This window comes from Lupinus angustifolius, chromosome LG20 (genome assembly GCF_001865875.1).
Source record: "Lupinus angustifolius cultivar Tanjil chromosome LG20, LupAngTanjil_v1.0, whole genome shotgun sequence".
In the NCBI taxonomy this organism is placed as follows: Eukaryota; Viridiplantae; Streptophyta; class Magnoliopsida; order Fabales; family Fabaceae; genus Lupinus; species Lupinus angustifolius.
Window position 1 is genome coordinate 2,904,715 of NC_032028.1, and position 22,047 is coordinate 2,926,761.

The window sequence follows — 22,047 nt, forward strand, 5'->3', positions numbered from 1 at the left end:
ATTTTGAAAAGAAGAATAGGATCTTTGTAAACGTGTAACCTAAGATTAATTATTAAGAACATAATCATGTATAGACATAACGATACAAATTATATGTCTCAATTTCTGTATATTTTTCTGTCTTGGTTTAATGAAAAGATATTACTAAATTAAAATGAAAAATTATAAAAACATAAATTAATAATTTTATATTATTTGGATGATTTGGAGAATACAAATTTGGAGACAAATGATTCATCCTCTGTATCTAAAAAATGTTATTCTCATGTACCAAGTCAATTAAATCCCAAAAAATAACATAAAAAATATTTTATAATTTTATAATTTTTCTTTTTTAATAAGGGGAGAAGTTCAGTTAATCTGAGAGTAAGTTTATTAAACTTATTCTTCATCTTGACCATTCAGGAAATCCAATAGTTTGAATTAATGTTTAAATATAAATCATTAAATACCCATAAAATTGATGACTAAGATGAGAAGTGAATTTAAAAACTTAATATTGAAATACACAGATCTCCACTCTTTAAGTAAATAAAGACTTATAATTGGGTTGAAATATTGCTAGAGACATGAGTGGCACAGATGATCCCATTTAGGGAAGTGCCGCCCTGCTGGGGTAAGTGAGTTGTTACAACAATGATATCTTTCGAATATAAAATTTTAATATTTTCATTCATCTAAATGCCCCTTTCTGCATGTATTTATATTAAATTATTATTTAATAAATAAATTTTGATAACTTGTAAATAGTGACCAGAGTATATTAACCATATTGAGATGTTTTTGATGAAGACGTAGAAGGAAGGAAAGCAGAGAACCAAACCTAAGTTCAAGAACAACACCCAATGGTCCCACACTCCTTGTTGAGATGTCTTTCTCCTATTCGGAATAAATTACTTTCATGTCTACAATTGAAACCTTTATATCAGCACCCCATTATTGCACTAACCAATCAAGGTCATTCAACACTCACTCCCCTTTCATTTCTTCTATTCTCTATTCATCCATTCTTTGGTTTTTTACAGAAAACAAACATGGGTAGCCTAGAGGCACAAAGAACTACAGTTGGATGGGCAGCAAGAGATTCTTCTGGGATTCTCTCCCCATACACCTTCACTCTTAGGTGAACATCTCATTTTCTATCTTTATTATTATTATTATTATTATTTCTATACCTCATTGATGTTTAATATACTATGTGTAATGGTAAATTGTGTGTTATATATATTAAACATGCAGAAACACAGGCCCGGATGATATCTACATTAAAGTTCACTACTGTGGACTTTGCCATTCTGATCTCCATCAAATAAAAAATGATCTTGGCATGTCCAACTATCCCATGGTCCCGGGGTACCTGATATGTTTTTTTTCGATACTTTTATATAATATTTTTTTATATATAGTTCAATCATTTTATGATATTATTTCATCGTGCTCCTTAAATAATAATGATTCTCTAATGCTTATTCCAATAGGCATGAGGTGGTTGGTGAGGTACTAGAGGTGGGTTCAGATGTTACGAGGTTCAAAGTTGGAGAGATAGTTGGAGCTGGACTTCTTGTTGGATGCTGCAAAAGTTGCCATGCATGCCAATCAGATATTGAACAATACTGCAGCAAGAAAATCTGGTCTTACAATGATGTCTATACTGATGGAAAACCCACACAAGGTGGCTTTGCTAAAACCATGGTCGTTGAGCAAAAGTAATAAACTCGATCTTCACAAATTGCTTAAAACTCAATTATTAACTTCAAGTTTCATGCTTTATGCCAACCCTTAAAAACCCCATTTGATTGATTAATCAATTTGAAGTTTTTTACCAGGTTTGTTGTGAAAATACCAGAGGGATTGACACCAGAACAAGTTGCACCATTATTGTGTGCTGGTGTGACTGTGTATAGTCCACTGACACACTTTGGGCTGAAAACGAGTGGGTTGAAGGGTGGAATATTAGGTCTTGGAGGAGTAGGACACATGGGTGTGAAGATAGCAAAGGCATTTGGTCACCATGTCACTGTAATAAGCTCTTCTGATAAGAAGAAGAAGGAGGCACTTGAGCACCTTGGAGCTGATGAGTATCTGGTTAGCTCAGATACCACAAGCATGCAGGGAGCTGCTGATTCACTTGACTATATCATTGACACTGTGCCTGTTGGTCACCCTCTTGAGCCTTATCTTTCCTTGCTCAAGGTTGATGGCAAGCTGATCTTGATGGGTGTCATAAACACCCCTCTTCAATTTGTTAGCCCTATGGTTATGCTTGGTAAGACACCCTCTTTCTCATCTTTTGCAAACTTTGTGTTTTTGTTTTATTTGCCTAGTTTTTCATATTGGATACTAATAGATCAGGAAATTTTCAACCACTTCTTTTGGCAACCTTTGTATCCTTGTACCACCTCATTTGACCACTTCAGAAGTTCAGATAAAATTAGCAACTTTTGGCAAATAAATTATTCTCCAGTTGCTAAAAAATAACTGTAGTTCTTAGCAAAGACTAGTTAGTATGAGATTTGTAAAGTTAGAGTTAGACATAAATAAGTTCAGCAATTTGCAAGTGAAGAATAAGTGCAATGATTAAGTAGCTAATTTGCTCATTGATTTTTCAACTTTACAATTTCAATGATTTGTGCTGGTGTTGGTGTGTGCAGGTAGGAAGTCAATCACAGGGAGCTTCGTTGGGAGCATAAAGGAGACTGAGGAGATGCTAGAGTTATGGAAAGAGAAGGGTCTGAGTTCCATGATTGAAGTGGTAAAAATGGATTACATTAACAAAGCACTTCAAAGGTTGGAGAATAACGATGTCAGATATAGATTTGTTGTGGATGTTAAAGGCAGCAAATTTGACCAGTGAAATTATCCAAACAGGAGATATACCAACAATAAACATTATGAAAAGCCTGGAGATATTAATTAAAGCCTTATACGGCTAATAATACCCCAATCAAGTTGTTTTGTTTTACTGTGTTCTGTTTTCTCTGCTTTGTTGTTTCTCACTTTATTGATTAAAATTGCATCGGAAGCAAAAAAAAATACCAAACTTTGTATATGATTTCACTGTTTAAAGTGGATGTAAATGTGATATTGCTTGTTTGAATCTCTGGATTTTACCTAATCTTTGAAATCGAAAAATATGGTAAACCGTACACATACTTATCTAAACATCCCCCTCAGTTTGACACTCTGCATATCACTACTACAATTTACAATAGATTTAGGAGTGCAGAGAAATTCTTCTTTAAACACAAGTCCTAAGACCTAAGTTTTACGCACAAGCATTGCTATTGACTGTAAGCTAAGGCATTCCACAGATTGAACTTGGAGATTGTTGGACATGAAGAGGAAAACTAATCAGCGCATTTTAACTTCATATTACTGTGTCTGACATGGATATCTATGGTTCTTAACTGCTACACAAGACCGCAAGATATGGCATTAACACTAGGATCATAACATAGAAACTTTTAATCTAAGATCTCATTTTCATTGAAACTAAATCACAAAAAGTCCAACTTATATTTCATATTTGGTAGCTACTAAAAGGTGATAGTTAAATGTGATTAGTTTTCTAGTGGATAGCAGCTTAGATACTTCCATAAGATGAACCAAACAAATCAGAAATGAGAGCGACATGGAAGTAAACAATTTTACAACATCAGTTTGAAAGTTTGCACCATTGTTTTTTCTTGATAAACTTACTTCCATCTACCACTAGGAAATAATGCTAGGTGCATTTAAGAAAAACTGTTTTTCTAGACATTTCTAATAACCTCCCAAACAAGTTAACCATGAGTGATAGGGGTAAATGTTTAATCACAAGGAGGACTAAGTATGAACAGCAAGATATCAGCCTCATGAAATAATATATTCTTGAAAAGTAAAAACTATTCTTTGTTGGGAGGAAAGATTCCAGATGGGGGCAAATAAAATTCATTAGAATGAGTATATTCATTTGATCAAATATTCTAGTTAACAACTGTAAAAAAATACACTGGCTAGTGGCTACCCTGATTTACTACATTCCAACTTCCATTGGTTGTGATTAAAGGCCTAAATAGAGGCATTAGTTGGCTACTATAATCTTCAAACAAACAATCAAACATTACTTGAAGCCTTCTCATGGTGGAAACTCTGAATACTCTATAATCTGAAGGACACTGACAGATCAAAATTTTTATACGGAATGATCATATTTGTCGACCAAAGTACATGTTCATAAAGTATCTAGAAGGATTGAAGCCATTCAAAATCACTGCAGACCAGAAACTGAGTTCAGATGCAATATTAACACATCAGAAAACAAAAATGAGAGGCATATTCAATACTTACAAATAGGAGAAAGGACACTTACGACACCAATTGGGTACAGGAAAAAGGCGGTCCTCTTCAAAAAGGGCAGAACCAGAGCCCAAGATGTCAAACAATGAATTCAATGTTATCAACACCAATTCACAACAAAAACCTTCAATTACAGAGTTATATAAAATCAAGAAACAAGCTTGATTTATAAATAAATAAAACTAACACCCATTTATTCACCATGTTGACCAGCACATGAGACAGACCCAAGTATATAATTCTCTTCCACATCATACAAAAGGGATTTTAGAAGCCCTTTAACCTACTGTTAATTGATCTAAATGAACCATTCATTTTTAGTATTAGCACAAAATAAATTCAGCACGACACTGAATTATAAGACAACTAGCCACAGCTAAATTGTCAAGTACCAAGTCGTTCCTGTACATCAAACTTAAAAAGCATTCTGTACCAAAGATAAGCAAGAAAGCACAATAATTGTATAGCAACCAATCTTGATGAAAACATTTCTAAAGTAATCAATCAATTGTGCATTAAAAAAGAAAAGAGAGAGTCTTACCATCATAAACTAAGAAATTTCGATAATGATAGTATGAAGCGCCCACCATGAATAGTAGGTCTGATTTGTTAACTTTTATGCATTCCCATTATTGTTGTTGAATTTCTGTCAGCATTAGTTTTCATCTAATATTTTAAATACTTTTCCTCGTAGGTGTTCTTCTTAGCTTGTCTGTTCCTCTGTTGTATGACAAGTACCAAGATCAAATTGATGAAAAGCTGTATTCGGTACATAGTATTATTCAGCCACACTATACGAAGATTCACGCTATTGTTTTAAGCAAGATTCCCAAAGAAAAGAAGGTTCAGTAGGTAAGCTAACCATTGTTTTTCTTTACGCGTGTGTTTGATGCAAATAGTTGCTCAAATTGCGGAATGAAACCATGAGCCATCAATAGAGGGGACAGGAAATAATGGATCACTGCCAAAGAACTACACATCAGTGACACACTAATACAAGATACCATTAGCTGCTAACAGTAGAAGATAATCTATACTAACCAAGTAACCAAGGAGTCAGAAATTACCATATAGCAAAACAAACTTCGGGAAGAAAGAGTTGCAGTGCACATCAAATGCATACATCCTACCATGTAATACCAAAGGAAAAAAATAGCGAATGGAAAATAATCAGTATAATTCCTAGGCAGAAGTGATCAACCAAACTCAGTACTTCACTACTTCTCAATGGAATCAAACATTTTGAAGAAGCATTTTCAAATTAACATTTCACCATACATTGGGACATGCTTTCAGAATTGAAGATGTAAGCAACTTAAATTTTCAAACATACCATTCAAGATGCTGTTCAACCACATAGCTGTTTGGAGCCTCTTCTCGAAGATAAGCATTGGTCAGGAACCTTGAGATTGCATGGGGTAAAAAATATACACATGTGTTGGCACCAAGAGCAAGAGATTTAAATATGAAACAAATGAAATATTTACTATGGAAAGTAGCCTTACCAACAAAAGGTTGCCAGAAACATCCCAGTCAGTAATAAAAAGTTGAAAACCAACACTGAGAAGACAACAAAAAGTGCATTGCAGTACTATGGTCATACCTGAAAATGAATAGAAACATAAAAGACACAGACTTAAGAGTCCCATATTGAGTAGAATAACAATGTGATACTTAAGTCATAGCCATGAGGTTTTCCCAACCTAATAGAATAGTCTTTTAGGAGTGGACTCTCAATAAAGCAGCAAATAATAAAAAGTTCTAAACAAAATAAAAATATGAATCATTTAATCACACAGAAACCTAGGTTCTTGATTTAACCAAATTCATACATTTCAAAATATAACGCAATACATTGGCTAAACGAGCCAATGTTTAAGGGAATTTTTGAAAATGATGACCCTCTAGCAAAATAGATGAAATACAAGGACTTACCCTAGAGCAGCAACAGAAAGAAGATTCTTCAGATGATAAAGACTCGGGTAACGAAGATGAAGTAGCACCTTGAAACAGCCCAAACTTTTTAAATGTGGTTCAACCTAGGTAGGCACTGGCCATATCTGGGATTCTATTGTCTGTATCTTACATGTGAGCTAACTGTTCTCAAAGGAATGCTTTTATTGTTTCAACCAGAATTTGTTATGAAGTTTGTTTTAGAGAATATTTCAAGCTTTTTGTTTAAAAATAGTATTTCAAGAAGCTTTTACTACGGACATGTGACACTAAATCACTAATCAACTTAATCCTTGTACCTTCTTAAAGCTTTTTTTCCTTTCAATTGATTTCTGTATAAAAAGGTATTTAACACATTGAAATTCAAAAAGTAATTATTTTGTAAACTATATGTTTAATTTGTAAGTATTTATGGTTACCTCAATTTTAAATTTCTTAACAAGTATTTTAATGACATTAACAAAACTAGGACGATTTGGTAAGAACATAGTATTAAAATCACTTTAATTTTAGAGGATATATATTCACAGTGTAAGATTTATACATAATCAATATATCATTTACTCTTAATTTGGATTATTTTTTCTAAAGAGTTAATGATACAATGAACAGTAAATAATACAGTAACATTGTAAAAAACTTTTATACTATCCGTCTATACATATTTTTCTCTAAATTTAATTTTATCCTCCTAGGTCACCATTTCAAAGTTACAAAACCCAATAATGAACCTAAATAAATTAGGTGAGACAATTTTGTGATGAAGTCACCCGTCATATGAACTATACTTTTGTTCTAGTAACCATGGTAAATGTTTTTGGCATAGAGTAATTCAAATTACACAATTTTTTGCACTTAATCGACGTAACTTTTAATTTGCCAATTTTGAGGCTACACTTTTCTTAGACGAACTCTTACCTCTAAAATTAATATTATATTTAGAATTATATACATGGGCATAGAGCACAATATTTGGGTCGAAAGATGGGTCAAAATGAGCCCATGGCATGGTAGCGCACATGACCAAACACGGAAAGAAAAAAGAGCAAAGCAATCATAACATAACTGAACTGAACTGCTACTAATCTGTGTGCATCCACTGCATAACTTCCCTGATCCCATGGCGGAATCTAAACGCATTTCTGTTCATCACGCTCTTGGCGGTGGCTTAGGTTCTCTCTCTTTCCCTCTCATGCAATCTATGATTTCATTTATAGAATCAATCTAACCTTCGAATGGTTCGTCAATAATGTTTAGCAAATAATCTAGGCGATAGAATTATTCGTATTGTTCATTTTGCGATTTGTTTTTTGGTAGTTGCTGATGTGCTTCTTTGGAAGAATTGGTGTGGTGGAGTTGCGGTTCTGGTTTCCGCTACTACGTTATGGTACCTCTTTGAACATGCTGGTTATAATCTCTTATCGTTCGTCACGAACGTTATGTTGCTACTCGTCGTTATTATCTTTCTTTGGGCCAAAGCTGCTAATCTTCTCAACAGGTACTTGAAATTTCACTTGAGAGAGATTGATATCCTTCTGGTATTTAAACTGTTCATTACTAGAATTATTTTACGGATGGAGAAATTTCAGGGAAAATGCACATGCATGCATTGTTAACTGTTCTAAAAATTTATATGCACCTGAGTAAATGCAGAAGAGATGTCAATCCATGGTGGTACTGGTCACTATACTTTCTTTACTTGAAATTGATTTGTTTTATCACAGACCTCTTCCTCCTCTCCCTGATCTGGAGATCTCAGAGGAAACTATTTCCAAGGTTGCTGATGCGATGCAAATTCGGATAAATCGTGTTTTGTCAGTTGCACATGACATTGCAATCGAGAGGAATTTGATCCTTTGCCTTCAGGTGTGTAGCTATACTTTTTTCATATTGTCTTTAAGGAATTTGGATCCTCTCCACCGGAGAGTCCATTACCATGTTGAAATCATGACACGTGGCAAAAATAAAAATCTAACAGTCCTAAATTTAACTCATTTTTTAATAAAATAAATTATTGTTATTGTTTCCCCTTAAAATCCAGGACTCTCCAGTACTGGAGAGGAGTTGGGCTCGTCTTTAAGCTATTCAGGTACAGAATTTTATGGTGACACTTTTTTATGTGAACTTGTTGAAGGTTGCTGGTATACTGTGGGTGATATCTTATGTTGGTAGTCTATTCAACTTCCTAACTTTGATCTATATCGGTGAGTTTAGTTTGAATTAATGTTTAAATATAAATCATTAAATACCCATAAAATTGATGACTAAGATGAGAAGTGAATTTAAAAACTTAATATTGAAATACACAGATCTCCACTCTTTAAGTAAATAAAGACTTATAATTGGGTTGAAATATTGCTAGAGACATGAGTGGCACAGATGATCCCATTTAGGGAAGTGCCGCCCTGCTGGGGTAAGTGAGTTGTTACAACAATGATATCTTTCGAATATAAAATTTTAATATTTTCATTCATCTAAATGCCCCTTTCTGCATGTATTTATATTAAATTATTATTTAATAAATAAATTTTGATAACTTGTAAATAGTGACCAGAGTATATTAACCATATTGAGATGTTTTTGATGAAGACGTAGAAGGAAGGAAAGCAGAGAACCAAACCTAAGTTCAAGAACAACACCCAATGGTCCCACACTCCTTGTTGAGATGTCTTTCTCCTATTCGGAATAAATTACTTTCATGTCTACAATTGAAACCTTTATATCAGCACCCCATTATTGCACTAACCAATCAAGGTCATTCAACACTCACTCCCCTTTCATTTCTTCTATTCTCTATTCATCCATTCTTTGGTTTTTTACAGAAAACAAACATGGGTAGCCTAGAGGCACAAAGAACTACAGTTGGATGGGCAGCAAGAGATTCTTCTGGGATTCTCTCCCCATACACCTTCACTCTTAGGTGAACATCTCATTTTCTATCTTTATTATTATTATTATTATTATTTCTATACCTCATTGATGTTTAATATACTATGTGTAATGGTAAATTGTGTGTTATATATATTAAACATGCAGAAACACAGGCCCGGATGATATCTACATTAAAGTTCACTACTGTGGACTTTGCCATTCTGATCTCCATCAAATAAAAAATGATCTTGGCATGTCCAACTATCCCATGGTCCCGGGGTACCTGATATGTTTTTTTTCGATACTTTTATATAATATTTTTTTATATATAGTTCAATCATTTTATGATATTATTTCATCGTGCTCCTTAAATAATAATGATTCTCTAATGCTTATTCCAATAGGCATGAGGTGGTTGGTGAGGTACTAGAGGTGGGTTCAGATGTTACGAGGTTCAAAGTTGGAGAGATAGTTGGAGCTGGACTTCTTGTTGGATGCTGCAAAAGTTGCCATGCATGCCAATCAGATATTGAACAATACTGCAGCAAGAAAATCTGGTCTTACAATGATGTCTATACTGATGGAAAACCCACACAAGGTGGCTTTGCTAAAACCATGGTCGTTGAGCAAAAGTAATAAACTCGATCTTCACAAATTGCTTAAAACTCAATTATTAACTTCAAGTTTCATGCTTTATGCCAACCCTTAAAAACCCCATTTGATTGATTAATCAATTTGAAGTTTTTTACCAGGTTTGTTGTGAAAATACCAGAGGGATTGACACCAGAACAAGTTGCACCATTATTGTGTGCTGGTGTGACTGTGTATAGTCCACTGACACACTTTGGGCTGAAAACGAGTGGGTTGAAGGGTGGAATATTAGGTCTTGGAGGAGTAGGACACATGGGTGTGAAGATAGCAAAGGCATTTGGTCACCATGTCACTGTAATAAGCTCTTCTGATAAGAAGAAGAAGGAGGCACTTGAGCACCTTGGAGCTGATGAGTATCTGGTTAGCTCAGATACCACAAGCATGCAGGGAGCTGCTGATTCACTTGACTATATCATTGACACTGTGCCTGTTGGTCACCCTCTTGAGCCTTATCTTTCCTTGCTCAAGGTTGATGGCAAGCTGATCTTGATGGGTGTCATAAACACCCCTCTTCAATTTGTTAGCCCTATGGTTATGCTTGGTAAGACACCCTCTTTCTCATCTTTTGCAAACTTTGTGTTTTTGTTTTATTTGCCTAGTTTTTCATATTGGATACTAATAGATCAGGAAATTTTCAACCACTTCTTTTGGCAACCTTTGTATCCTTGTACCACCTCATTTGACCACTTCAGAAGTTCAGATAAAATTAGCAACTTTTGGCAAATAAATTATTCTCCAGTTGCTAAAAAATAACTGTAGTTCTTAGCAAAGACTAGTTAGTATGAGATTTGTAAAGTTAGAGTTAGACATAAATAAGTTCAGCAATTTGCAAGTGAAGAATAAGTGCAATGATTAAGTAGCTAATTTGCTCATTGATTTTTCAACTTTACAATTTCAATGATTTGTGCTGGTGTTGGTGTGTGCAGGTAGGAAGTCAATCACAGGGAGCTTCGTTGGGAGCATAAAGGAGACTGAGGAGATGCTAGAGTTATGGAAAGAGAAGGGTCTGAGTTCCATGATTGAAGTGGTAAAAATGGATTACATTAACAAAGCACTTCAAAGGTTGGAGAATAACGATGTCAGATATAGATTTGTTGTGGATGTTAAAGGCAGCAAATTTGACCAGTGAAATTATCCAAACAGGAGATATACCAACAATAAACATTATGAAAAGCCTGGAGATATTAATTAAAGCCTTATACGGCTAATAATACCCCAATCAAGTTGTTTTGTTTTACTGTGTTCTGTTTTCTCTGCTTTGTTGTTTCTCACTTTATTGATTAAAATTGCATCGGAAGCAAAAAAAATACCAAACTTTGTATATGATTTCACTGTTTAAAGTGGATGTAAATGTGATATTGCTTGTTTGAATCTCTGGATTTTACCTAATCTTTGAAATCGAAAAATATGGTAAACCGTACACATACTTATCTAAACATCCCCCTCAGTTTGACACTCTGCATATCACTACTACAATTTACAATAGATTTAGGAGTGCAGAGAAATTCTTCTTTAAACACAAGTCCTAAGACCTAAGTTTTACGCACAAGCATTGCTATTGACTGTAAGCTAAGGCATTCCACAGATTGAACTTGGAGATTGTTGGACATGAAGAGGAAAACTAATCAGCGCATTTTAACTTCATATTACTGTGTCTGACATGGATATCTATGGTTCTTAACTGCTACACAAGACCGCAAGATATGGCATTAACACTAGGATCATAACATAGAAACTTTTAATCTAAGATCTCATTTTCATTGAAACTAAATCACAAAAAGTCCAACTTATATTTCATATTTGGTAGCTACTAAAAGGTGATAGTTAAATGTGATTAGTTTTCTAGTGGATAGCAGCTTAGATACTTCCATAAGATGAACCAAACAAATCAGAAATGAGAGCGACATGGAAGTAAACAATTTTACAACATCAGTTTGAAAGTTTGCACCATTGTTTTTTCTTGATAAACTTACTTCCATCTACCACTAGGAAATAATGCTAGGTGCATTTAAGAAAAACTGTTTTTCTAGACATTTCTAATAACCTCCCAAACAAGTTAACCATGAGTGATAGGGGTAAATGTTTAATCACAAGGAGGACTAAGTATGAACAGCAAGATATCAGCCTCATGAAATAATATATTCTTGAAAAGTAAAAACTATTCTTTGTTGGGAGGAAAGATTCCAGATGGGGGCAAATAAAATTCATTAGAATGAGTATATTCATTTGATCAAATATTCTAGTTAACAACTGTAAAAAAATACACTGGCTAGTGGCTACCCTGATTTACTACATTCCAACTTCCATTGGTTGTGATTAAAGGCCTAAATAGAGGCATTAGTTGGCTACTATAATCTTCAAACAAACAATCAAACATTACTTGAAGCCTTCTCATGGTGGAAACTCTGAATACTCTATAATCTGAAGGACACTGACAGATCAAAATTTTTATACGGAATGATCATATTTGTCGACCAAAGTACATGTTCATAAAGTATCTAGAAGGATTGAAGCCATTCAAAATCACTGCAGACCAGAAACTGAGTTCAGATGCAATATTAACACATCAGAAAACAAAAATGAGAGGCATATTCAATACTTACAAATAGGAGAAAGGACACTTACGACACCAATTGGGTACAGGAAAAAGGCGGTCCTCTTCAAAAAGGGCAGAACCAGAGCCCAAGATGTCAAACAATGAATTCAATGTTATCAACACCAATTCACAACAAAAACCTTCAATTACAGAGTTATATAAAATCAAGAAACAAGCTTGATTTATAAATAAATAAAACTAACACCCATTTATTCACCATGTTGACCAGCACATGAGACAGACCCAAGTATATAATTCTCTTCCACATCATACAAAAGGGATTTTAGAAGCCCTTTAACCTACTGTTAATTGATCTAAATGAACCATTCATTTTTAGTATTAGCACAAAATAAATTCAGCACGACACTGAATTATAAGACAACTAGCCACAGCTAAATTGTCAAGTACCAAGTCGTTCCTGTACATCAAACTTAAAAAGCATTCTGTACCAAAGATAAGCAAGAAAGCACAATAATTGTATAGCAACCAATCTTGATGAAAACATTTCTAAAGTAATCAATCAATTGTGCATTAAAAAAGAAAAGAGAGAGTCTTACCATCATAAACTAAGAAATTTCGATAATGATAGTATGAAGCGCCCACCATGAATAGTAGGTCTGATTTGTTAACTTTTATGCATTCCCATTATTGTTGTTGAATTTCTGTCAGCATTAGTTTTCATCTAATATTTTAAATACTTTTCCTCGTAGGTGTTCTTCTTAGCTTGTCTGTTCCTCTGTTGTATGACAAGTACCAAGATCAAATTGATGAAAAGCTGTATTCGGTACATAGTATTATTCAGCCACACTATACGAAGATTCACGCTATTGTATTAAGCAAGATTCCCAAAGAAAAGAAGGTTCAGTAGGTAAGCTAACCATTGTTTTTCTTTACGCGTGTGTTTGATGCAAAAGTTGCTCAAATGCGAAACTTTGTTTCAGTTATATTTGTAAGCAATTTGTCTATTGTTGATGCAGTGTCCATAACTGTACTAAGCAACTTAATCTTTTTTAATTGTGGTTGCAGTAGAGAGGGATTGTGCTGGGTAGTTATTTGTGTATGTAAGTGCTGGGTCAAGAAATCTTTTTAGTGTGGCAAGTTTCTATTTAAGGCAAAACTATTTTACACCTGAAAGCAATTAAAGTTGAAAGGCAAGATATCCGATAGAATACCACGTACATATATTTAAAACTTTAACACTCATGTCTATATTTGCTGGTATCATATGCTATTCTCTTATGTTAAGTTTTGACAAGTTTCCATGACAATTGAGAAGTCATCACTGTAGTTATCTACCATGAAACTGAATTAACTAGTTATCTATCATAGAAGGTGTAAAAGGGAGGCAGACTCGGTATGCTCTACGGGATATGAATGGTGTGCATATGAATGTCTACTTTCATATAGATGCAGATCACCTGTCCTATTGGGTGTCCCATTTGGTGTTCTCATCCAATCAGAAAATTTTATTTAATTAAAAATAAAATTTATAATAACATCAATTAATATATGTACGCTATTCTATGAGATTTCATTGGCTTGATACATGAGAACAAGATTTTCTTGGGATAGAGGATCCTTGTCCACTTTCATATGTAGTGAATTTGTGATAGTTATATCATATATGATGTTTGTACAAAATGCCAATTCCAGCCAAATTCGACTGATATTTTTAATAAATTGATTTGTAGTTTTCTAGGCAATGTAAATAGCAATGTCATAATGGTTCACATGAGCTTTTGGGTTAAATTCGTTTTTTGAATTCAGGGTGCAATTGGATAAGTAAAGTTTAATTAGGGGCATAATCAAAAGGGGTGCTTTACATATGGAGTTCTTGAGGTTTTCTATTTGCTGGATGCTGTTGATGGTTAGATGGTTTGGTAACTCTTCAGAAGCAGGATTGACCAATAGCTTCAACATAGGTGATTATTCTCCTCTGATTATCTATGTACTCCTTGGAAGATGCTTTCTATGAATTCTTTTCATTGGGTATGCTACCCTTGTAATGCTTCACTTTGGGCTAGATTACCAGAGTAAGGGGGAAGGGAAAATTGGAAATAGAGAACTGGCATATCAGTTTGTTTCTCTAGGACTGTAACATGACATGGTTTTAACCACAAGGATTTTCGTTGGTTACTTTACCTGATATAGTGCTAGAAATGCTTGCTACTAGAATGTCAGTACCACCTTTTAGTTCTTCTAAGATATCATACAAGTGAAACTCTGAAACAAGGTAGGTAGTTCCATTTATATTTCTTTGTCCTAATTTTAAAGTGGCACCTAAAGGTATAAACTTTGTTCCTTGACCATGAAACCCACATCATACTATCAAAGACAAACAAGATAGTCTCTTGAAAATGGAGCAAAAACCTGCACTTTGCATATCACGTCTATTAACACTTATTAGCATATACTGCGTGAGTTTTTTAAATTTTGAAAATACATATCAATCACCTAAGAAAAGAAGCACTACAAATGAGATACATTCTTCTGTGCGGGTAATTTTCATCACATATCCTTGAGGTACACCTTAAGCAAACTTGGGAAGTGGAGCAGCTTCTGAAGGAGGTAATGTGACCGAGCGCAACAACTCCAGTGAGAAAACAAGCCCAAGAAAATGAGAAAGAATGGTGTTTGCGGAAGCCTGTAAAACAAATTATAACTCAAGTTTAATAGTGTTACTCATTCCAAAAATTTAAAGCTGTCTACTTAAGACAAAGACTAGATGCGTAAAAAACCATCACTTGTGACAAGGAAAACAAAGTTTCAGAATATGATTTGTCATCCAAGACTTTACATATATTGCTAAACAGATTAGCCATGCAGGTCAAAATTTGCAGCCTAAAGGAAAGTGGGAAAATAATAAGAGTTAAGCTGATAGGAATAAGAAAGTATTCTAAAATCACATATTCATGTGATCTGTTTGATTATAAATCAAAGGAAACTCTATATGGAATTTGTATGTTTTACCTGTACCAAAAATACATCTAATGCAAGAACAGGGCTGTAACCAGGAGAAATCCCCTGATATGGGTTGACAGAGGAGGTGAGAGCCTTTGCGACCAACAACCCAACTGTGGCTTGCAACCCAAGAATGGCAGCGCCCATTCCCAAAATGTTCACTGTTATACCGTTTACTAAGCTTTTCACCACATCGGCACGTGGGGGAGCCTGAAAGCACGAGTAAAACATGACGTTGCCTCGTAAAAAACCAGTTAGCAGATAATAAACACACACTGATACACATATCAGATAAATGACACGAAATGTCCACTTTAAAATCTATCATGTAATTTTTTGAACACTTCACAGTCAAGCATTTGCAGTATCATATAGCAAAAAATACACTACCCTCCTTAAGGTTTGGTTTAATTACACCATTACTCATGTTTAAAAGGCTCTCACCTCCACTGAGATTGAGCTATCGTTACACTAATCTCTCTCCATTCAGAAGAGGTAAGTGTAAGTGTGTAACTTTTGAGATATAGGTAACAATGTAATTAAGTCAAATATCGGGATGTAGTTTTCCTTTTTATATTAATGTGGAATTAAAATGGTAAAATGGTTAAAGCAATTAACAATTTCATTCAGTCCACTGCACAAATTAATCAAAGTGACAGAAGCTATAAACAGAAGAAAATGTGTTAAATCAACACACCTTGGTAGGCTCATTAGCAGTTTTTCGAAGCTTATCAGAGAGACGAATATACCCAAACGACCAAAACACTGAAATGAACGCAGCAGCTATTCCACCAGCGGTAGCATAAAACGTAGCCGGCGATGTAACCTTTCCGGTGACAACAACCGAAAACGAAAGTATAACAGCTGCCACCACTGTGCTCACTAACTGACCCCAAAAGCCTAAACTACCCAAACGCTTGAAATTCCTCGCTGTCTTCTCCAATCTCTTTGATACCTGCACAACTCAAACCACCACAAAAACAATAACCGCTATCGTCAAATACAAATTGAATTAACTAAAACTACAGTTTGAAACCCTAGGAAAAAATAGTCAACGTGGAAATCCAATATTCTAGAACAACAAAACGGTGAAACGGGTGAATATGCTTGAGGAATTCAGGATGCTGCATTCAATCATAGGTTATAGAGGGAGTACTTGATCGAGTTTTGCTTTCTCTGGTTCGTCGTTGGAGGAAGTGAAAGGCGGAGAAACTTGAGAAGAAGCATTTACGGTGAAGGGAAGCTTCAGTGGTTGATGATGAAGGAAGGAATTAAAAGAGGAAGAGGAACGAGTCAAGGACGGAAAAGGTTTGACAGAGAGAGAGGGAAATAAACTCGGCCGGAGAATTAGTCCAGGGAGCCGATGGGCGGAGACTGGCATCGGAACGGCATGCACTGAGGCCATGAAGGTGCCGGAGCGTGTTGCCGGCGGAAGTAGAGTTTGCATTGCTTTTGTATTTATATAAGAGAGTCAGAAGAGATGATGTTTGCCTTCACTTCTTCTCTTGATATCTTCAATGCTATTGCTCTCCTTTGCTGTCTTTTGCTATTCTCTGCAACGCAGACTTCGATTTGGATTGTTAGTGGGCCGAACCAGAACTGCCCCTTCTTTTTTTGTTTATTGGGCCTTCACAATCTGACTCAAAACCAAAAATAATATTTTGATTAGATAATTAGGAAGATTGAGACAAAGTTCAAAGATCACCGGGAAGACATTTGTCTAAGAGAGGACATTTATTGTCTCATTTTTTTTTTGTACCATTTCAAATATTATTATCTCTCTTATTGAATTAAAAAAAATTATTTAAGTTAAAATTGTAATTATTAAATATTTTTCTGCACAATCATATCTTCTAGCACATGGAGTGACACAAAAGAGTGGGACAGCATATGTGAACCCTTTGTTATTAGTCAAAAAATCAAAGATTCAATTACTAGAAACGATATTGTTATGAGGAGTAGTCATGTATACTGAAATTAATTTCTTACCTGTAAGATAATAAGGTGTCATTAATTATATCAAAAACGTCCACGAAATGACGAGACATATAGGATCACATTTATTATTCTACATTTTGTACCATTTCAGGTACCATAACTTCTGATCAGTTGAAACAAAATTATTTAAGCTAAAATAAAAATTATTAAATATTTTTTTGGTGAATCATATATCTTGACACGGAAGAGTTTAAGCAGCAGATATATGTATACCCCGTCCGTTTTAAAAAAAGAAACTGGATCACTATTTTTTTTATTGTACTTGATGAACCAACTTTTTTCACGCATTTCGGCTTTGGCCATACATAGGTAAACACAGTGATGATGCCAACATTATATCAACAATACGGTAATTAACAATTAATGGTGAATGCCGAATGGGTGATATTTCCGATATTTCTTTAATAATACTTTGAATTGAAGAAATTATATTTCCGTAAATATCTCTATATATTCTCTTACAATATAAAAAAGTAACATATATTATTATTTATTAATAATTAATTTTTAAATGAAATATGTCACTTGGTTATGATGTGAGAGGATTTGTGGCTGATTTTTTAGCATGATATAATCTTACTCAAACCACCTAAAGAAATAATGAATATCCATGGTGTTGCTCATACTAAGAAAAATATTCAATTAATAAACTTTTAAATTCAATGTATTTTTTCAAGTAATTGGGCGATGTACTGTTTGGAACGGTACTCCCATTTTAAACTACCTCAACATGAGAAGTGATTCAAGTTCAAAGCTAGTATTAACCAAAACCATGCATCATATTCGAATTGGGCTATGCCTTCTAGTTACAATAGTTTTTAAATGAAACGCGACAAGCCTATATAAACCCCAATAAACAGAGCACCCACAAGGGCCCAACCTAATAAATTGGTGAAACCACCATCATTTTCTTTGCCCCACCACCGTAGACTACCGACCCCGGAAAACAAACAAGTGAAATTTTAAAGTATATCTCTTGTTAACCTCGTGCTCCTCATTCCATTAAAATTATGGCAAATACAACTTGTAAAACTTCTCACAAACGCTTTGCTCTACCTTTAATATGGAAAACGTGATTCTCTTTTAATAATAGCTATAGCTTTTTTCCTCCAGGGTTAATAACTTGCTTAACAATATCCAACAACTCAAAAGAAAAAAATTCCAAAAATCCATGGAAACTAACACAGATCTGAACCAGAAAAAACATATCTTCATCCTCTCCGGTCAAAGCAACATGGCTGGTCGCGGCGGTGTGATCAAGGACCACCACAACAAGAAGCAATGGAACGGCGTCGTTCCACCGGAGTGCCGACCAGATCCTTCCATCCTCCGCCTCAGCGCCGCCCTCAAGTGGGAACCGGCTCACGTTCCCCTCCACGCCGACATTGACACGAAGAAAGCATGCGGTGTGGGTCCTGGTATGCCCTTCGCCAACGCGGTGCGTGGGCGCGTGGTTGGCACGTTGGGGCTAGTTCCATGTGCTGTGGGTGGCACTGCAATAAAGGAGTGGGCGCGTGGGGAGGAGTTGTATGAGAACATGGTGAAGAGAGCGAAAGAGAGCGTGAAGGGCGTTGAAAAGAGCGAGATCAAAGCGTTGCTTTGGTTTCAAGGAGAGAGTGACACGTCATCTGAACATGACGCAGAGACTTACAAGATCAACATGGAGAATCTCATCCATAATGTTCGTGAAGATCTCAATTTACCATCTCTTCCATTAATTCAGGTTCAAAATTACCTTCATTTTATTTTGGAACCAAATAACCTTTGAAAATGTCACACTACATACTCATAATGATTTATATACAACAAATTCATCATTCATCGTTTATTTGTATTAATTTATTCATCGTTTATTTGTATTAATTTTTTTTAGGAATAAATGATGATTAAATGGATGATACAGATACTCTCCGTAAATATACTTCTTTTTCTTAAGGTGTTGTGGTATGCAGGTTGCATTAGCATCAGGGTTTGAATACATTGAGAAAGTAAGAGAAGCACAGAAATCGATTGATCTTCCTAATGTGATTTGCGTGGATGCAAAAGGATTGCAATTGAAGGAAGACAATCTTCACTTAACCACTGAGGCTCAAGTTCAATTAGGTCAAATGCTGGCTGAGGCCTATCTTACTCATTTTGAGGCATGAAATATCCGATTTGAACCCTCTTTTTCCAAAGTTGAATTCTGATGTTATGATTCTTGTGCTTGTTTGGAATTTGTGATGAAAGTTAAAAGTGTGTGTGGCACTGTGGAACACCAAGTTGAAAAATTATTGAGTTTGCATTTACATTTAAAATAAAACTGTCATCACAAATCACAATGCATTTCACATCAAACATTTTTTGTTTGTTTTGTATGCACTTCCTTTTCATGGGTTAGGTTGGAATAAGTTAAGGTCTGTTCCTTACCCGACCCTGAATATTGACCAATCATTTTTTGAATCTGATCACAAACTCGAAGTTAATCTGACCTTAAATATTGATCGAGTTATTCTTTAAATTCAACCAGACTAAATATAATGCATACTCATTTTAGATAAAGTTTTTTCAATATTACTTATTATTATAAATTTGTAATTTGACATGTAAAATTATAGAGAGTTACTCAGGTGAGAATAATTCTCATATAAATATTGTGAGAACAATATATTTGGGTCTTACAAACAATCATGGATAGTTAGGATTAAAAGTTAGTTATTTGTCACATGATAGTCTCGTGTATTTTTAAAAATATGTTTGATTGAAATTTGAGGATACATAGAAATGACTTCAAAATTTGTTTGCTTAATGATGTATATTCTTGAAAATATATGTCATAATTCCTAAAATATTCTTATTATAGAAAATAGTGTTATAAAAATTGGTTCGTGTTGGCCGGTTCAACCGGTAAATCAGTGAACCAGTCTCAATGCCTGTACAGTACAATAATTATACCGGACCTGCAATCATACCGATTAAAATTGGCCAAAATCGGTCACAACGGCCGATTTTCAGTTAAGATGTATCGAACATACTGGCCAGTTTTTATTTAAAATTAATTTTGTAATGAAATTGAAAAAAAAAATACTGTTGTTTTATTGATTTTTTTCAACATTTATAATAATATATTATATTTTTATATCTAATTTCACTAGTATGCGGTTTAATTAGTTAACCACCGGTTGAACCGTTATACCACTTTACTAGTACCCTAACTGGTTTGATGAACAATACGGTATTAACAACACTGATAAAAAAGATAATAGAATCGCGTCTTATGTTACTTGAGTATGTACGGAGGAGACCATTATAAGCTCTTCTTGTAAGGAAAGTGAATTAAGTGGAGTTTAGTCCAACTTCTATATGAAGATAAAGGTTAAGAAATGTTTTGGGGAAAATCATTTAGATATCAATTTCTTTGTTAATAAACACAATTTAGGTAGAATAATATAGTGTCATAAAGTTGACCTTCATGAAGAATACTACTATTCATTATTATGGGAACAAACATGAAACCTATAGAGTACGTGAGATGAGGAAAAAATAAAAGTTTAATATATATGTATTGTTAATGTAAACAAATTTATATATTACGTTTATTATCTATCATTTATTTGTATTGTTTTTATTAAGATTTAATGATGTTTAACACATGAATGATTAATAATCGAGTAATCGTGTAAACAACTATTATACTATCAATAAATATATATTAAACTCAAATAAATATAATACAGTATTTTCCATGCATATGCATGCACATATTTATGGATATTCGTGTAAATATCCTAACAAATTTTCAAAATTTAATATATATATATATATTTTGTAATAATTAATATATAAAAATGACTATTAAATAAATAACAACACGCATGTTTGGTAAGCCCATCATTATATTTTAATCGGTCAAAATCATTATGAATTAGTAATAAAATATAATCTTAAAATAGTAAAAATAAAATATTTAATTAAAAATGAATTTATAAATATATGAATATTTACTAAGTATCATGATATTCACCTACATACATAAATTATTATTCTTGGAACACATACATTATATATTTTTGTCATCCTACATATATGATATGTTTTTTTTTCTTAGAACTAGTAGTGGGGGTAATGAACTCACTTAGCATAATGTGTGTCCATCCATTATTACAAATAATGGATAATAAGATGACAAAACGGGCCGCCTGATCCGTTTAGCCCGTACCCGTAAATGCCTGCAAAAATTTAAGCCGACGAGAACATGCCCGCATTGGTTAACGAACAAAATTCAATGTTCTGCCCGTTTTAAAATGGGCTAACGGGCTTGTGGGCGGCCCGCAGGCATTGTTGAATAATTAAAATAAATAAATAATTCATATAATAAATTAAATTAAATAAAGTAGTTGAAGATAAAAAATTAACAAAATTTTTGATATTTTTTATGAAGTTTTAACAAATTACATTAGATTACAATTTTTTTAGGGATTAAAAATCACATTAAATTATAACTAATCTAAAATTTTCTTACTTTTTTCCTTAAATTATGTTTATTGACCGCTCGAATGCCTAACGGAAATGCCTGCAATGGCGTGCAAAACGAGCTGGGCGAAACGGGCAAATGTACAAAAAATTTATGCATTGTCCGCAAAAAAATACGAGCTATGCGAACGCGCCCATGGACAATGCTCGTTTTGCCATCTCTATTT

The 22,047-nt window shown here is 34.1% G+C and overlaps 5 protein-coding genes and 1 long non-coding RNA gene across 7 annotated transcripts; 4 read left to right on the top strand and 2 right to left on the bottom strand.

Moving 5' to 3' along the window:
* Window positions 938-2,883, top strand: LOC109335280 (probable cinnamyl alcohol dehydrogenase). The gene is made up of 5 exons (XM_019571409.1): window positions 938-1,123; window positions 1,240-1,353; window positions 1,479-1,706; window positions 1,827-2,266; window positions 2,652-2,883. The coding sequence occupies exons 1-5, from the start codon at window positions 1,035-1,037 to the stop codon at window positions 2,852-2,854; spliced, it is 1,074 nt and encodes a 357-aa protein (XP_019426954.1). The 5' UTR covers window positions 938-1,034; the 3' UTR covers window positions 2,855-2,883.
* On the bottom strand, window positions 3,910-14,157 carry LOC109336318. Its single transcript, XR_002106331.1, has 4 exons — window positions 13,997-14,157; window positions 13,288-13,805; window positions 4,330-5,195; window positions 3,910-4,252 (listed from the first exon to the last, which is right to left on the bottom strand). It is a non-coding gene; the product is annotated as an uncharacterized LOC109336318 (long non-coding RNA).
* LOC109336317 (reticulon-like protein B11) lies at window positions 7,277-14,649 on the top strand. Of its 2 annotated transcripts, XR_002106330.1 has the most exons (8): window positions 7,277-7,463; window positions 7,609-7,789; window positions 8,016-8,157; window positions 8,426-8,495; window positions 13,120-13,277; window positions 13,436-13,495; window positions 13,691-13,696; window positions 14,177-14,649. XR_002106330.1 is itself a non-coding variant. In XM_019572843.1 (6 exons), the coding sequence occupies exons 1-5, from the start codon at window positions 7,412-7,414 to the stop codon at window positions 13,275-13,277; spliced, it is 603 nt and encodes a 200-aa protein (XP_019428388.1). In that variant the 5' UTR covers window positions 7,278-7,411; the 3' UTR covers window positions 14,177-14,649. The 2 variants fall into 2 exon arrangements, 1 of the variants encoding a protein (XP_019428388.1); XM_019572843.1 differs by lacking the exons at window positions 13,436-13,495; window positions 13,691-13,696 and having other exon boundaries at window positions 7,278-7,463.
* On the top strand, window positions 9,025-10,971 carry LOC109336315 (probable cinnamyl alcohol dehydrogenase). Its single transcript, XM_019572841.1, has 5 exons — window positions 9,025-9,211; window positions 9,328-9,441; window positions 9,567-9,794; window positions 9,915-10,354; window positions 10,740-10,971. The coding sequence occupies exons 1-5, from the start codon at window positions 9,123-9,125 to the stop codon at window positions 10,940-10,942; spliced, it is 1,074 nt and encodes a 357-aa protein (XP_019428386.1). The 5' UTR covers window positions 9,025-9,122; the 3' UTR covers window positions 10,943-10,971.
* Window positions 14,718-16,933, bottom strand: LOC109336316 (protein TIC 21, chloroplastic-like). Its single transcript, XM_019572842.1, has 4 exons — window positions 16,527-16,933; window positions 16,068-16,325; window positions 15,380-15,580; window positions 14,718-15,053 (listed from the first exon to the last, which is right to left on the bottom strand). Exons 1-4 carry the CDS (start codon window positions 16,815-16,817, stop codon window positions 14,940-14,942), a joined length of 864 nt encoding a protein of 287 aa, XP_019428387.1. The 5' UTR covers window positions 16,818-16,933; the 3' UTR covers window positions 14,718-14,939.
* LOC109336788 (probable carbohydrate esterase At4g34215) lies at window positions 18,316-19,649 on the top strand. The gene is made up of 2 exons (XM_019573608.1): window positions 18,316-19,091; window positions 19,321-19,649. Exons 1-2 carry the CDS (start codon window positions 18,540-18,542, stop codon window positions 19,513-19,515), a joined length of 747 nt encoding a protein of 248 aa, XP_019429153.1. The 5' UTR covers window positions 18,316-18,539; the 3' UTR covers window positions 19,516-19,649.

Excerpts from the sequence above, each read along its gene's own strand:
- LOC109336316 (XM_019572842.1), bottom strand. The coding sequence starts at position 16,817 with ATGCAAACTCTACTTCCGCCGGCAACACGCTCCGGCACCTTCATGGCC. Across the intron at positions 16,326-16,526 it reads AGAAAGCAAAACTCGATCAA|GTATCAAAGAGATTGGAGAA; the intron begins GTACTCCCTCTA and ends TGAGTTGTGCAG. Across the intron at positions 15,054-15,379 it reads TAGATGTATTTTTGGTACAG|GCTTCCGCAAACACCATTCT; the intron begins GTAAAACATACA and ends TTTGTTTTACAG.
- LOC109335280 (XM_019571409.1), top strand. The coding sequence starts at position 1,035 with ATGGGTAGCCTAGAGGCACAAAGAACTACAGTTGGATGGGCAGCAAGA. Across the intron at positions 1,354-1,478 it reads AACTATCCCATGGTCCCGGG|GCATGAGGTGGTTGGTGAGG; the intron begins GTACCTGATATG and ends TTATTCCAATAG. Across the intron at positions 1,707-1,826 it reads ACCATGGTCGTTGAGCAAAA|GTTTGTTGTGAAAATACCAG; the intron begins GTAATAAACTCG and ends GTTTTTTACCAG.
- LOC109336317 (XM_019572843.1), top strand. The coding sequence starts at position 7,412 with ATGGCGGAATCTAAACGCATTTCTGTTCATCACGCTCTTGGCGGTGGC. Across the intron at positions 7,790-8,015 it reads GCTGCTAATCTTCTCAACAG|ACCTCTTCCTCCTCTCCCTG; the intron begins GTACTTGAAATT and ends GTTTTATCACAG. Across the intron at positions 8,158-8,425 it reads ATTTGATCCTTTGCCTTCAG|GTTGCTGGTATACTGTGGGT; the intron begins GTGTGTAGCTAT and ends AACTTGTTGAAG.
- LOC109336788 (XM_019573608.1), top strand. The coding sequence starts at position 18,540 with ATGGAAACTAACACAGATCTGAACCAGAAAAAACATATCTTCATCCTC. Across the intron at positions 19,092-19,320 it reads CATCTCTTCCATTAATTCAG|GTTGCATTAGCATCAGGGTT; the intron begins GTTCAAAATTAC and ends TGTGGTATGCAG.
- LOC109336315 (XM_019572841.1), top strand. The coding sequence starts at position 9,123 with ATGGGTAGCCTAGAGGCACAAAGAACTACAGTTGGATGGGCAGCAAGA. Across the intron at positions 9,795-9,914 it reads ACCATGGTCGTTGAGCAAAA|GTTTGTTGTGAAAATACCAG; the intron begins GTAATAAACTCG and ends GTTTTTTACCAG. Across the intron at positions 10,355-10,739 it reads TAGCCCTATGGTTATGCTTG|GTAGGAAGTCAATCACAGGG; the intron begins GTAAGACACCCT and ends TGGTGTGTGCAG.